General features: G+C 36.3%; 1 protein-coding gene across 1 annotated transcript in view; it reads right to left on the bottom strand.

Annotated features, from left to right (window-relative positions):
• The window catches only part of LOC123686089 (metabotropic glutamate receptor 7-like), a 66,515-nt gene that overhangs the window by 2,466 nt on the left and 50,259 nt on the right, over positions 1-13,790 (bottom strand). The window contains exons 6-9 of the mRNA XM_045626068.1: positions 12,163-12,289; positions 11,729-11,831; positions 6,499-7,003; positions 1,572-1,876 (exon numbers count right to left, since the gene is read on the bottom strand). Of these exons, the coding sequence (XP_045482024.1) occupies positions 1,572-1,876; positions 6,499-7,003; positions 11,729-11,831; positions 12,163-12,289 (1,040 nt within the window). The remainder of the gene's footprint in view (positions 1-1,571; positions 1,877-6,498; positions 7,004-11,728; positions 11,832-12,162; positions 12,290-13,790) is intronic.

The following is a 13,790-nucleotide window of genomic DNA, read 5'->3' as shown; positions in this document are numbered from 1 at the left end:
GGCGAGGATATCCCCATGATTTTATGCGGTTGGGAATAATAGTGAAGAACCCATTTTTTGTCTCCAGTCACAATACGATGCAGGAATCACTTTCGTCTTTGCCTTGCAAGCAGCTGTTCACAAGCAAAGAAACGCCGTTCAACATCTCCCGGCTTTAACACGTACGGCACACAATTTCCTTGTTTCTTAATCATTCCCATGACTTTCAGGCGTTTGGAAATTGCTTGTTACGTCACTCCCAATGATCCTGTCAATTCTTGTTGCGTTTGACATGAATCTTGATCAAGTAACCAAATCTGCATCTTCGAAAAACTTCTCTCTTCCGTCGCTGGTCAAAATCACCGTTCTCGAAGCGTTGATACCACTCTCGGCACGTTCTTTCACTAATATCGGCCTCATTATATGTATTTGAGAGCATTCGATGAGCCTCAGCAGCAGATTTCTTCATATTGAAGCAGAAAATGAAAACATGCCGCTAATGACGAGAATAAGTTTACGATGCAAACACAAACGGACTAATATTTCGATGAAGTTTCGTTTACAAATACCTGAGTTTATTGTATGATATCTACGATCTATTGGTTTCGACCACCACTTACCGCTACATGCTACAACCATCTATTCAGGGCCGTCGCTAGCTAAACTGCAGCCCTAGGCAGATACTCTTTTTGCTGCCCTAACAGAAGCTTACTCTGCAGAATGCTAAAAATTAATATTGGATAATCGAGGTCCAGCCTGTTCAAGCGTTTTTACCGTCTCATTTTTCATTGATTCAAATTTTAATCCAATAGATGATTTAGGATAAGTGGAATGTTATAAACAATAAACGTGCTCAACTGAATTCTAATGAATAAATGATTAAATATATGAATTGTGACAATTGTGTTCAGGTTTCAGATCCTTCGTTTTTTTTCTTTGATATGATGAATATTTATTCACGATGCAAGGATGTTCAAGATTAGTAAATCTGATGAAAAAAATCAACAGTGAAATTCGTTTAAATAAAAAAAAAATTAATTCGTTCCTCCAGTAAATGTAAATAATGTCGCCCTCCAATGAAGAATATTATAGAATAATGCAATATCGTATGAAATAGTGAAACTTCTTATATGTCTTGAGAAGTATCAGTTGGAAGTGATGAAACGGAATCGTTTTCTTATATTTTGCATTCCATTCTGAGGAATCAACATTGTGATTAGGGAATTGAAAAGAAAATAACCCAGAACTCCAAGTGGCTATAAAATTCGGCAACGTGAAGGGAACGCCGACAAGCCTTATGAGTGCATGTTTTTTTTAGCGTCAATAACTCATAAACAGCACTATGAGGGGATCACGCCACATCTGGATATTTTTGAGTATAATGTATAATGCGCATCTTTTATGGTTTTTGATGTTATTTAAATTTGTCGGTATTCCTTCCTGTTGTTGCTGACTGAATTAAATCTCATTTGGTACTTTGAATTTCTACACATGTGATTTGCAAAACGGCGGAAGCAAAGTTTTACACCTAAAAACTCTATCAAATAAAAAATTTTTCGTTCCATTTTTAGTCTACTCGATTTAATTCTCACCTTATAATCATTATTTGTGCCGAAGTAAATAGGTACGAAAGCCAGCCAGACAATGCATGTTGAGTACATAGTGAATCCAATGTATTTAGCTTCATTAAAGTTTTCCGGTATTTTTCTTGTCTTGAAGGCATAGACAGTGCACAACAATATCAGAATCATGTTATAAACCAATGACATTATTAGAGAGAATGTGGATACGCGACAGGTCAACACAGCTGTTAGTGGGTGTGGGTGAATTTCGCTCACGTCTGGCCTCTCTATTATCAGCCAAACTATTGTTCCAATCAGTTGGACCGCAACGATACCTACAAAAAACAAAAACTCTTAGATTTAACGAGGAGAGGTCGATTTCTCCATTTCTGAAACAAGGGTCTTGTTTCCGAGTCTACTGAAGGTAGTAGAAGCATTGTGAAGAATGAAAACAATTTTTGGCCTCCTATTTAACCATTTTTACACGCAAAATGCATTTCAGACCATCTTGAACAACTTTGGTTTCGTGTTGTTTCATAAAAAAATCAGCTTATACAGATGGAGAGTGAGCGTTGATCATCTCATTAACTACCCTGATAATTTCAAAGTTTCAGTACATTCCGTCAGTCTGATGGACAAAAGAATTCATTCGGAATCAACCCCATCAAACCCATAAATTTAAAACCAAAAAAAAAATCACAATTCTAAAATTACGGACCTTTGACAAATTACAGCCCGCATTTTAGGTGTAGCAAGTTCCCCAAAATATATTTAATTCATTGAGTGTTCTAGTGTTACAAACTCCAGGATATCTCATCAACCGTCGACTTCGTAGAGCATATTTTTGTGATAGGGAATATGGATAAATCTGAATTCGAATATGCGATCAAACAACTGAAGACAAACAAGAGTCCAGGGCAAGACGAAATATACCCAGAGATCTTAAAACTGATCAGCGAAGACAACATCGACTTGTTTGTTGCTCTCTTTAACCGTATCTATGAAACGGAAAAATGCCTAGAGAATGGTTGGAATCAGTTATCATACCATTACCAAAGAAGACAAATCCCAAGAACTATGAAGATTTTCGCTTAATAAGTTCAATGTATTGAAGGTCCTACTTAAAATAATCCATAATCACATCTCTAGAAAATGCGAATCGAACTTGGGAGACGATCAGTTTGGCTTTAGGAGCGGAATGGGCACGAGAGAGGCTTTGTTAGGCTTAAAGGTGTTAGCACAAAAATACTACGATCAACAACGAGACATTTTCATTTGCTTTATCGATTTCGAGAAAGCATTTGATAAAGTGAGACATGATGTGTTGGTGGACATTCTTCTTGGTGTGGGACTGGACTCAAGGGACATTGCTTTGATACAGAATATATATTGGAGTCAAAGTGCTAGGATTAGAATAAAGGGCTCGACCTCAAACCCGACAAAGATTCGCAGAGGAGTTAGATGGGGCTGTGTTTCATCACCATTGCTGTGCAACCTGTACTCGGATCTTATATTCAGCGAAGCTCTGGCGATCGTCTCTGGGGGAATCAAGGTTAACAGCGTGAATATCAATACTATCAGATATGCTGACGATACTGTCTTGATTGCTGACTCGGATGTGGGTCTACAACTGCTCCTTGACACTGTGAAAATGAATACAAAAAAGGCCAAAGTTATGGTCATTAAAAGATCCCAATTGTCCCGCGACCGGTTCAAAGCAGGTAGATAGGTTTCGGTAACTAGGGTGCTGGGTAGATTGCAAACTGGATCCAGACATGGAAGTTAGATCAAGAATAGAACAAGCCAGAAACTGCTTTGTGCGGAAGCTTCTCTCGGACTCGCGAATCGGTCTGCGTTTGAGACTATCGAAATGATACGTTCGGTCAACACTATTGTATAAAGCCGAAACATGGATGCTCAAAGCGAATACCATCAATAAATTAGAAGCTTTCGAGATGTGGACATATAGTAAAGTCCTTAAGATATCATGGACTTCACACACAACAAATGAAGAAGTATTGCGCAGGTTGGGGACTGAACGCGAGCTATTCAAGCTTATAAAGATCCGTGAAAATCTTATTTGGGCCACATCTTGAGAAGCGACAAATACCGATACGCTCAACTCATTATGAAGAAAGAAACTGTCATGGTTGAGAAAAATACGACAGTGGACTGGTCTAAATTTCGAACAACTCATAAGAACCACCGGAAGCAGAGAGGAATATGCCATGGTGATATCCAACCTTCATTGACGGAGAAGGCACATTAAGAAGAAGAAGAATATGGAATCAGATGGAGCATCAAGGGGTTCCAAGTTTTTGATCCGTCAGAATAAACTATCTGTAGATTAGCTATTTTTTAGTCAAAAAAAACTTTTACTGGCAAGTGATGTCCTGATCCTTTTCATGGAAGAACGACAAAGTACCTAGTCTAGCCATAAGTTCTGATACAAGTAAAAGTGTGCATAACTCATCGAATATTTATTTTACGAAAAATCTACAGGAACCATTGAAAAGAGCACAAAATTCTACTCCAGATTACGTCAAAATTATTCAAAATGTCCCCCCCTTGCCCGCACACACTTCCGTAACCGCTCCGGCCACTCATCGATAGCAGCACGCACCCTTTCCATTGGGAAATTGGCTACAGCTCGCCGAATGCTGGACTTCAGAGCCTCCAAATTGGTGTGAGGCTTGCTACAGGCATCCTCTTCAAGGTCCGTCCACAGTCGATAGTCGAGCGGATTAAGGTCGGGACTACCAGAGGGCCAATTAGGGTAGATTCAAGTGATCTTCTTGGCTTTCAACGATTTTCGAAAATGGTACGTTGAAAAAACCTTACTGAATTGATGATGTCTGGATGACATTGTATTGACTCTTTGCTTATCCTAGAGATGGCGTCATGGGCTACGCATCTACCGGAAGATCGGAACTGCTTGCTATATAAACCGGAATGTTCTACGACTAAGTCACAATGCTGCGCTATGGAGATTGGCAGGGATCACTGGATGCCAAACTGACGATTCCAACAGTGATACCGGTATGAAACACTGCATTCCCACGAGAGAGGGCGGATCTTCGAAAAGAGCTGAGAAGGACTCGCCATACATAAATTTAGAAAACAACAAGATGGACTTCATTTTAATTAACCCGAGTACGGAAAAATTGAAGAAATTCAGGCTACACTATAGAGGACATGATATCAATTAAAGTTCTGTTATGTTCCATTTTCCCCTTAACAGGTGCATTCATTATTCATGTCACATTCCTGATGCGAACATTGCTGTCCCTTTGATATAGACGAGGACAAAGGAAATTAAAAGAAAATTGCAGTAAAAAGCAGGAAAAAGCAGGAACGTTTTATTGATGATGTTTCTTTGTATATCAAATACAATTTTGCTAGATATGGAATTGAATTGGTTCTAATTGTAAATTAACAAGAAATTATTAACTTCTATACAGGGTGTTTCCTAAACATGCGGCAAAAATTCAGGGGGTTGTTCCTTGGACTATTTTAAGCATGTTTTGTCCTTGGATGATTTTTGAAAAACCTCTTTGTTTCGAAGATACAGGGCGAACAACATTTTTCATATTTTTAAAATTAATAATAGTTTAAATAAAAATGCGTACCGCACTGTGTTTACTAAGTAGGTAAAATTTATTTCTAAATTTGATTAACAACATTCCAATTACTAAAAACGGCCAGTTTTTTGACTAAAAATTGATAAAATCATTAGTTTATACCACTCCAGTAGAAAATGTGGAAGACTTGCGAAATCGGATCATTGCTGGGTGTAACTTAATAAGAAATGATCCTGGTGTTTTTGAAAGGGTTCGGCAGTCAATGAGGAGAAGATTGGATGCTTGTATGCTGGCTAGAGGTGGTCATTTTCAACAGTTTTTGTAGGTTGAGTTGAATTTTCATGTAATTTTTCATAATAAAATGTTATTATCTGAAATTTTGTTTCCCCTATATCTTCGAAACAAATAGGTTTTTCAAAAATCATCAAAGGACAAAATATTCTTAGAAAAATCCAAGGAACAACCCCCTGAATTTTTGCCGCATGTTTAGGAAACACCCTGTATATTTGCCCAGGACTTCGGACATCAGACAATTTCTGAATGACGGCATATTTTGAATTTGCATCACAAAGAAAATTTGAATAAGTTACTATTTCTACCGTTCTCTTCCACGTTTTTGAAGTACAAATCATTTCTTTTTGTTATTTCCACGTTTTTGCCATCATGATATTCCAAAGAGAGGAAGGCAATGCGAATTGATTATTTGCATCATATATTTAGTAGAGAAAGTACATTTTGTACTATAAAATAATTTTTAGAATTGAATTCATTGAAAAAACCAGATCGGATACGTGAATGGAGAAGGTTAACTGAATTTTGGGCCAACCCAAAAAGTTTCGTAGAAACATATTGCTAAATTTTCGAAACGAATTTCTTTAATACTATTTACGGTATTAGTAAATCGCCAGAAATCGTAAAGTAGGGAAAAATACTGCAAAAGTTACACTATGATGCCTTATTTATTTATTATTGCAATTATCATCGAAAATAATTGACCAAAAGTGTTCCTTCAGGTGACCTTCCTCTCTAACTGTATCTTTCGATACATCATTCATAGTTCGGATATTTCCGCATGGAGAAAGAGAGATGGAAGTATTTTAAAAAAAACTCGAAAGTATTTCACCCTGTATATTACATTATTATTTCAAAATACGGTAAATTGAAATAAAAAAATCGGCGTGTTTCAGGATTATTTCTTAAAATGGTCTGTTGAGCCAAAAATGAATTTTTTCCATACTTTACGGACACAGTGTATATCACAATATCTGAATAACTACCCTTTCCGGCCTGACATAATTTTATATCGATGCCTATATGGTCTAATGTTCACTATTCGCAATGTTAATATCTGTTTATCCTAATAGTGAAAGCCTTACCTATAGCAATAGTAACCTGTGATACTGGTGAAGTGTACAAAGGTCTGTTGATACTCTTAACACCCCTATTGAAGATGCGGGAGATTCTATTGGTCTTGGTGAAGATAGCACTGTAACAAATGCTTAAGCATAGCCCTAAGCCCACTCTCATTATAGCACAAGTTTCCACGGTAGGTTCAGCTAAAATAACGAATGACATTAAGTAGCAACATAGAATACCACTTAGCAGAACATAGCAGAGCTCTCTTCCTGATGCCATAATCACGGGTGTTCTGTTGTAAAGCATGAATACGATAGTAGCGAAAAGGGTACATAATATACCAAAAGAGCTGAAAATTAGAGGTACCATGGCCCATGGACTCAACCAATCTATAACTTGAGCTTCGAGCTTATCACAACCATCGATATTTGCATTAGGAGCCCAGCCTGGCTTGCAAGCCTTGCAGGTGTCGTTGTAGACGTATGAATTTTCTCTGCATGTCACACAAACCCAGCAGCATTGATCCTAAAACAAACAAAAATTACCCTAAGAATCAGCATCTTTACAACAAGGTACATAAAGTTAACTGACAAAGGAAGCGCTACACCCAGAAGGAGATGTGTGAACAATTTATGTTACTCAAATATTGTAGTCATTTTTTTGTGTTTTTTTTAGAGCTATAGAACTTTAAATTGCAATAAATCAACGATGGATTATACGATTGACATGAATTTTATTTATCCGCTAGATAATCTTGTGGCATTACATTTTAAATATGATTTCTGGCATATGACCGCCACGGCTGGCTGGGATGTAGTCCAATCTGGACGTTCAATTTTCGATGACTTTTTTCAACATTTGTGGCCGTATATCGGCAATAACACGGTGAATGTTGTCTTCCAAATGGTCAAGGGTTTCTGGCTTATCCGCATAGACCAATGAATTTACATAGCCCCACAGAAAGTAGTCTAGCTGTGTTAAATCACAAGATCTTAGAGGCCAATTCACAGGTCCAAAACGTGAAATTAGGCGGTTACCAAACGTGTCTTTCAATAAATCGATTGTGGCACGAGTTGTGTGACATGTTGCGCCGTCTTGCTCGAACCACAGCTCCTGGACATCATGGTTGTTCAATTCAGGAATGAAAAAGTGAGTAATCATGGCTCTATACCATCATCGTTTTTGAAGAAGTACGGACCAATGATTCCACCAGCCCATGAAGCGCACCAAACAGTCAGTTTTTCTGGATGTAACGGTGTTTGGACATACACTTGAGGATTAGCTTCACTCCAAATGCGGCTGTTCTGTGTGTTGACGTAGCCATTCAACCAAAAGTGTGCTTCATTGCTAAACAAAATTTGCCAATGAAAATCGGGAACAACGGCAATCTCATTTTGGGCCCATTCGACGAATCTACGCCTTACTTGATGATCGTTTAACTTCAATTCTTGCACGAGTTGGATTTTGTAAGCACGCAAACCAAGATCCTTCCGCGAAATCTTCCATAAAGTGGATGGACACAGATCCAATTCCTGTGCTCGATGGCGGATAGACTCATTCGGGTCTTCCTCAATGCTACACTCTACAGCAGCAATAGCTTCTTCTGTACGCACCGTACTCTCTGGGGATGCGAGTTATCAATAAGAGTAAACGTGGTGCGAAAACGTTCCATGGTTAATCGAATTAACTGCTCTGATGGACGATTTTGTCGACGATAAAATGGACGTAGTGCGCGATACGTATTCCGCACAGAACCATTATTTTCGAAATAAAATTGCACTATTTGCAATCGTTGTTCAAGCGTGAGTCTATTCATGATGAATTGCCAAATCAAACTAAGAATAAATCACTTGACAGCTGTTAAATCGGTTGCCATCTTGAACAGTAATGCCAACTTAAAGTTATATACCTCGAAAAAAAACACCCGTTATAAATCATAATTAGCAATAACGGGCATGCTAATTTTGACATTTTCACTTCGCTTTTTCCGGAAGATTCATCCCGTTAAAGCGGCACATTTCCCGATTGAATTTTCATCTAATTCGATCAGCTCTCAAATATAAATCAGATTATTCTCTTTTAGATGGAGGGAGTAAAGTTGATTTCGCGCGTAATTGTTTGTAATGTATATATGGGGAAAATGACACTGAATGTTGATATCCTGCATCGTGCATTTTTTATGGAAACTGGAATTTTTGTCGTTTCCCTGACTACGAGACTTTTGAATAATTCCAATTCGTATCGTCCAGAGATTCACAGTGGAATTACCCAGCATTTTTGATAAGGGATTCTCTGAATCGTGCAGAACAGAAAAGTGGAAGCCGGAAAAGTTTGGACAGCTTGAAAAACGTCCCTGATGTTGGAAATGAGAGTAATCCACTGTTTTTGACCGGTGAAGTTGAGAAAGGTCTGAGGATATTGTTGAAATTTTAGAAGAAGCGGAAAAATGTTGTAATCATAAGCAGATTTAATTCAGTCGTAATAATTCTAGGCTTCGAACGTTGAAAAAGAGACTTTTACCACTGACAATGGACTACTACGACACAAAGGATCATTACTTATACAGGGTGTAATGTAATTTCAATATTTTCAGGGCAGTACTCAGATTAATGAGTTTTTTCCTTTACACTTCGAAATCTATATTTTTAACAAGTTTTAGAGAAGTATCGTTAGTGCCATTAAAAAATATATAATTCAGTCTCACTTTCAAAGGAGTAGCAAACGGAAGAATTCATGTGTTATGTAACTTTTTTCAAATAAGGTCTTGTTTTTATTCCTTTCGAGATAATATTTGAAGTAATCTGATAATTTTTCGGATCAGCACCTAAACTGGTTATTGTAACAGGCTGCTTAAAATATCAATTAGAAGTATGCTTGAGGAAACTGTGAATTCTTTTAAAACTAGATATTGAATTTAAAAATGAAGTAACCCATCTTGGAAAATGCGAATCATGGGTGTATAAGCCTTATAGCAGAAATAAGTCTCAACTTATTTTTCGAGAAAATATTCAGCTTACTAACTGGATATTTATAATAATTTGGAATTTCCTGAGAATAACTAGATGTTTGAATTTTTTTTCGAAATCAATAGCAGATACGGCAAAACTACAAGAAACCAAAAATTCTAGTACTGAAGATTTTCATAACATTTTTCTAAACTACCAGTGGTCCACCCAAAACTTTTGGAGGAAATGAGCGGACACTGTTCCACAAAATATATCAACTCGTAGATCGTCCCTTGAGACGAGAACTAGTTCAAGTCCAAAATTTCCATTTTGCCAAAATTGTATTCTGCTCATAAAACGAGGCGAATTTCGGTCGAGAAGTATTATATCTCAATGACGTAGGGAAATACCCTCGGGAATCCCAGAAATGGGAATATAATGAGTTGTAGTGAATATAATTGTTGTCGTGAATAGAAAAATATTTCTTGTGATTTTGGACTTAGACTACTTCTAATCTCAAGGGACGAGATATGTATGCAACATTAGCATGACGATGTCTCTGAATTAAAATCTATATGCAAAATTTAAGTTATAATATCTTGTGAAAGGAAGTTGCTAAGAGAAAAAAAAATAGAAGTCCACTCCCAGTATCCTAAAATTATTCGAGGAATCTGTCATTTTTATTTGTACCTCCAATTTAGGAACAACCTTCTCCATATGATACATGATTTATCACGATGTTTTTGTTGTCGGTTAGTTTATCTAGATGAGACGTTCTTGTGATAGTGTGCTTTTGAATCCCCTAGAAATTTCACATAAATTTCAACCTATTCAGAATTATTGGAAATTTGTTTTCGATGTTTTGTTTGAATTTTTTATTGTTCCAGTGACGCCCTCAACATTACATTTTACTGCTTTGAATTGTAATTCTTTTGTTACTCGCAAAATATCAGCTCAGCTGGATCTGTTATCACTGAGGTATTGTGTATTTTTTTCGATATTCTTCCATTAAAGAACTCAACTGCTGTGTTCAAAATCTGAATCTACCCTAAAATTTTGCACTTATAGGTTTTCCGTTTGAAAGTTGGCCGGCACCACAAAATGATTTCTCTCATTATGACACATTGATATATTAGGCCACTTGAAAAGTCTCCGGTCAGATGCACAGATGGCGGTACTAGTATTAAATGCATATGATTTTTAGTTAGTACCAACGATACGTAGGACAGCAGTCCTACCATTAGTTTGGGAGATATTGTATTGTGAGTGTAGCTACTTTTGTTATTTGAAAAGATGAAAAAAAAAAAGAATTTCGTGTGCTGATAAAATATTGCTTTTTGAAGGGAAAAAATAAAGTTGAAGAGTTTCCGGGGTCTGCACCAGGAAAATCAACCATTATTGATTGGTATGCTAAGATTAAACGTGGTGAAATGAGCACCAAAGACGGCGAACGCAGTGGACGCCGAAAAGAGGCTGTCAAAAAAGTTAAATTTTGAATGACCCTAAAGTGAAGTTGATCGAGATAGCAAACATTGTGAAAATATCATCTGAACTTGTATCATTCAAGAATATTTGTACATGAGAAAGTAGTGTGCAAAATGGGTGCCGCGTGAGCTCACAATCTATCAACAGCAAAACATGTTAATGATTCTGAGCAGTTTTTGAAGCTGTTCAAGTGCAATATGGTTCCATCAATTCACTCCGGAGTCCAATCGACAGTCAGCTGAGTGGACTGCACACGATGAACCGAATCCAAAGCGAGGAAAAACACAACAGTCAGATGGCAAGATTATGGCATCAGTATTCTGGGATGCGCAAGGTATAACAATTGATTACCTCCAAAAGGGCCAGAATTGCGTCTTCATCCACCGTTTTCGCCAGATCTGGCGACTTTTTCCTATTCTCAGACCCCAAAAGAATGCTCGCTGGAACAAAATTTAGCGCCAATGAAGAAGTAATCGCCGAAACTGAGGCTTATTTTGAAGCGAAAGAAAAATCGTACTACAAAAATGGTATCCAAAAGTTGGAAGATTGCTGTATCGCCCTCGAAGGCAACTATATTGAATAATAAATTCGAATTTTGCCAAAAAATGTGTTTTACTATGGCCTGTTATTTTCGTGTCAAAATTTGAGTGTTAGCCACTGAACAATTATGATGACTAATTAATATAAATTCAGAGGGGAAGAGGAAGAAACTCACTGAATGCCCTGCTATAGTATTCATTTTCCAACTTCATTCTCATTAGAAATTTACTGAGAGGAAATGACCATTTTTTTGATATGAGAAAATAGAAATGTGACTCACCTGAAAATTGCGAATACTTCCAGAAGGACAATCCTCACTACAAATCACTCTCGGTATCTCCTTAGAGTTCTTCCATAACATTGCATTCAAATTCAAAAATAATCTGTAATGAATAAATAAAGTAACTGTCACACTGTACCTAAGGAGGATGATGAACTCTTGATTGCTCATAACAATATTTCAATATTGAGTAAGAAAAGAATTTTCTGCTTGTTTTAAAAAATTTTCAATTGAAAAACTAGTTACAGAGAAGTATTCTTTGTGTTTCTGGGTTTTTCTCTAAAATTTCGATTGAATAAAATCAAAGAAATCAGATGATGAATGAATTTTTTTTTCATAAGAAGAGGATATGAATTGAATATTTCAGCATCATCGGAATTAAAATTGAAAATTTTCCAAAATTACTGTATTAAATATCGATTAATTTTACTCACTTCTCTTTCCATGAACCAACTGGCTTATAATCATATCTGCCATCTTCATTTTTTTGGTATTGATATATACTATAGTGACCAAAGGCATCTCCATCTTTGTTGAATTTTACTTCGGTTCTTTGGCGTCCTAAAAATTTGATTTGATTGATTAATTTAATTTTATTCACTCATTTTTTGACCCCAAGAATGTGCATTATTTGAAGCTTATCTGGATACAGAAATTTGATCCCTGAAATTTGACTAATAAAAAAACAATTGAAAGGTATTCACTGGAAATAATCTTGATTCCTACTGCCTCTGTAATATCAAAAATTGAGTTAATTTATCGAAATGATTAAGATTATTTGATCACCAAGATAACCGGTGCAACAGCTTTCATGACACTTTTAATATTGCAAAAATAAGTACGGAAGCGTTTTTTTTTTTGTGGAAATTGAAATTCCTACATGAAAGTGATCTAGATGCAATAGCGGAGCAGATTTTCATCTCCCTATCATCTCATCGTTTACATCTGGGAGAGCCTTGATTAAAGCAGTAGAAATATCATACGTCGAATAAGATTTGAAATTTGGCTCTAGAAAACATATTTTGCGCCATAGGATACTTACTGACACATCCAAATATTCCTGAAAGTTGGATTCAATGCCAGTTAATGTAAAATTCTGGAGGTATGGTTATACACATAACCTATCCTGATTTGATAATAAAATTCGAATAATACTTGATATTTTGGTATTTATATTTCAATGTATTTTTATAGTTACGAAGAAATTTGGATACGAAACTTTGAACAATTTCATCTTCTCTCTTTCGTGATCGTGGCGTGTTTTGAATTTTATGATTGAATTTTCTTTCCGGTTGAGTACACGCAATTTATTTCCGTTATAAGTATACCCAATTTATTTCTTTCTTTCGAGATAAATTACCTTCAAGACGATTTGATCTTTTTTGACTTTATTTTATGGTGAATTTCCCTAGAGGTCCCGATGATAATATCTTCACACGTTTCCTCAGTTTTTGATATGGAACAGCTTTTCCCATAAAGCGCCTCTTGATGGAAACTATACAGCCACGAATATCTTTTCGAGCGCTCGTTTGGAGGAATAAATAATGTGAAAACGCCAATTCGAGAATATATAAGTGGATATCCGTCTTTACATATTTTCAAACTGATAACATTGTTTGCTCGAACGAATATGAGAAATATATAAAAAAAATGATCTAATTATTGTTCAATCTCTGAGGGCTACTATTTATGAAATATGAATTGAGAATTGGCGACATTGATATTGCCAGGTGAAATCTGATATTGACATTGTAAAATTTGACATTTTTTGTGTTATAAATACCCATAACATTTAGACGTACGAAAACAGTTTTTGTTGTTAAGAGTTTATTGAAAATTTCATATCTGCCAAAATGAGGATTCAACTAGTGAAGATTTTCGAGCTATGAAAATTATGACTTTCAACGTGGTCTAACTATCAACTAAATTCAACTTTTGGCGATGAAGTACTATTTAAAGCCACTGTATATCGCTAGTACAATGAATTCAAACGTGGACGTAGTTCGCTCACGAACGAAGTTAGAGAAGGTTGTCCAAAATCAGTTGTTGTGCCGAAAACTAT

The sequence above is a fragment of the Harmonia axyridis genome, chromosome X (assembly GCF_914767665.1).
Source record: "Harmonia axyridis chromosome X, icHarAxyr1.1, whole genome shotgun sequence".
In the NCBI taxonomy this organism is placed as follows: domain Eukaryota; kingdom Metazoa; phylum Arthropoda; class Insecta; order Coleoptera; family Coccinellidae; genus Harmonia; species Harmonia axyridis.
This window is presented reverse-complemented; position numbering and strand designations above follow the sequence as displayed.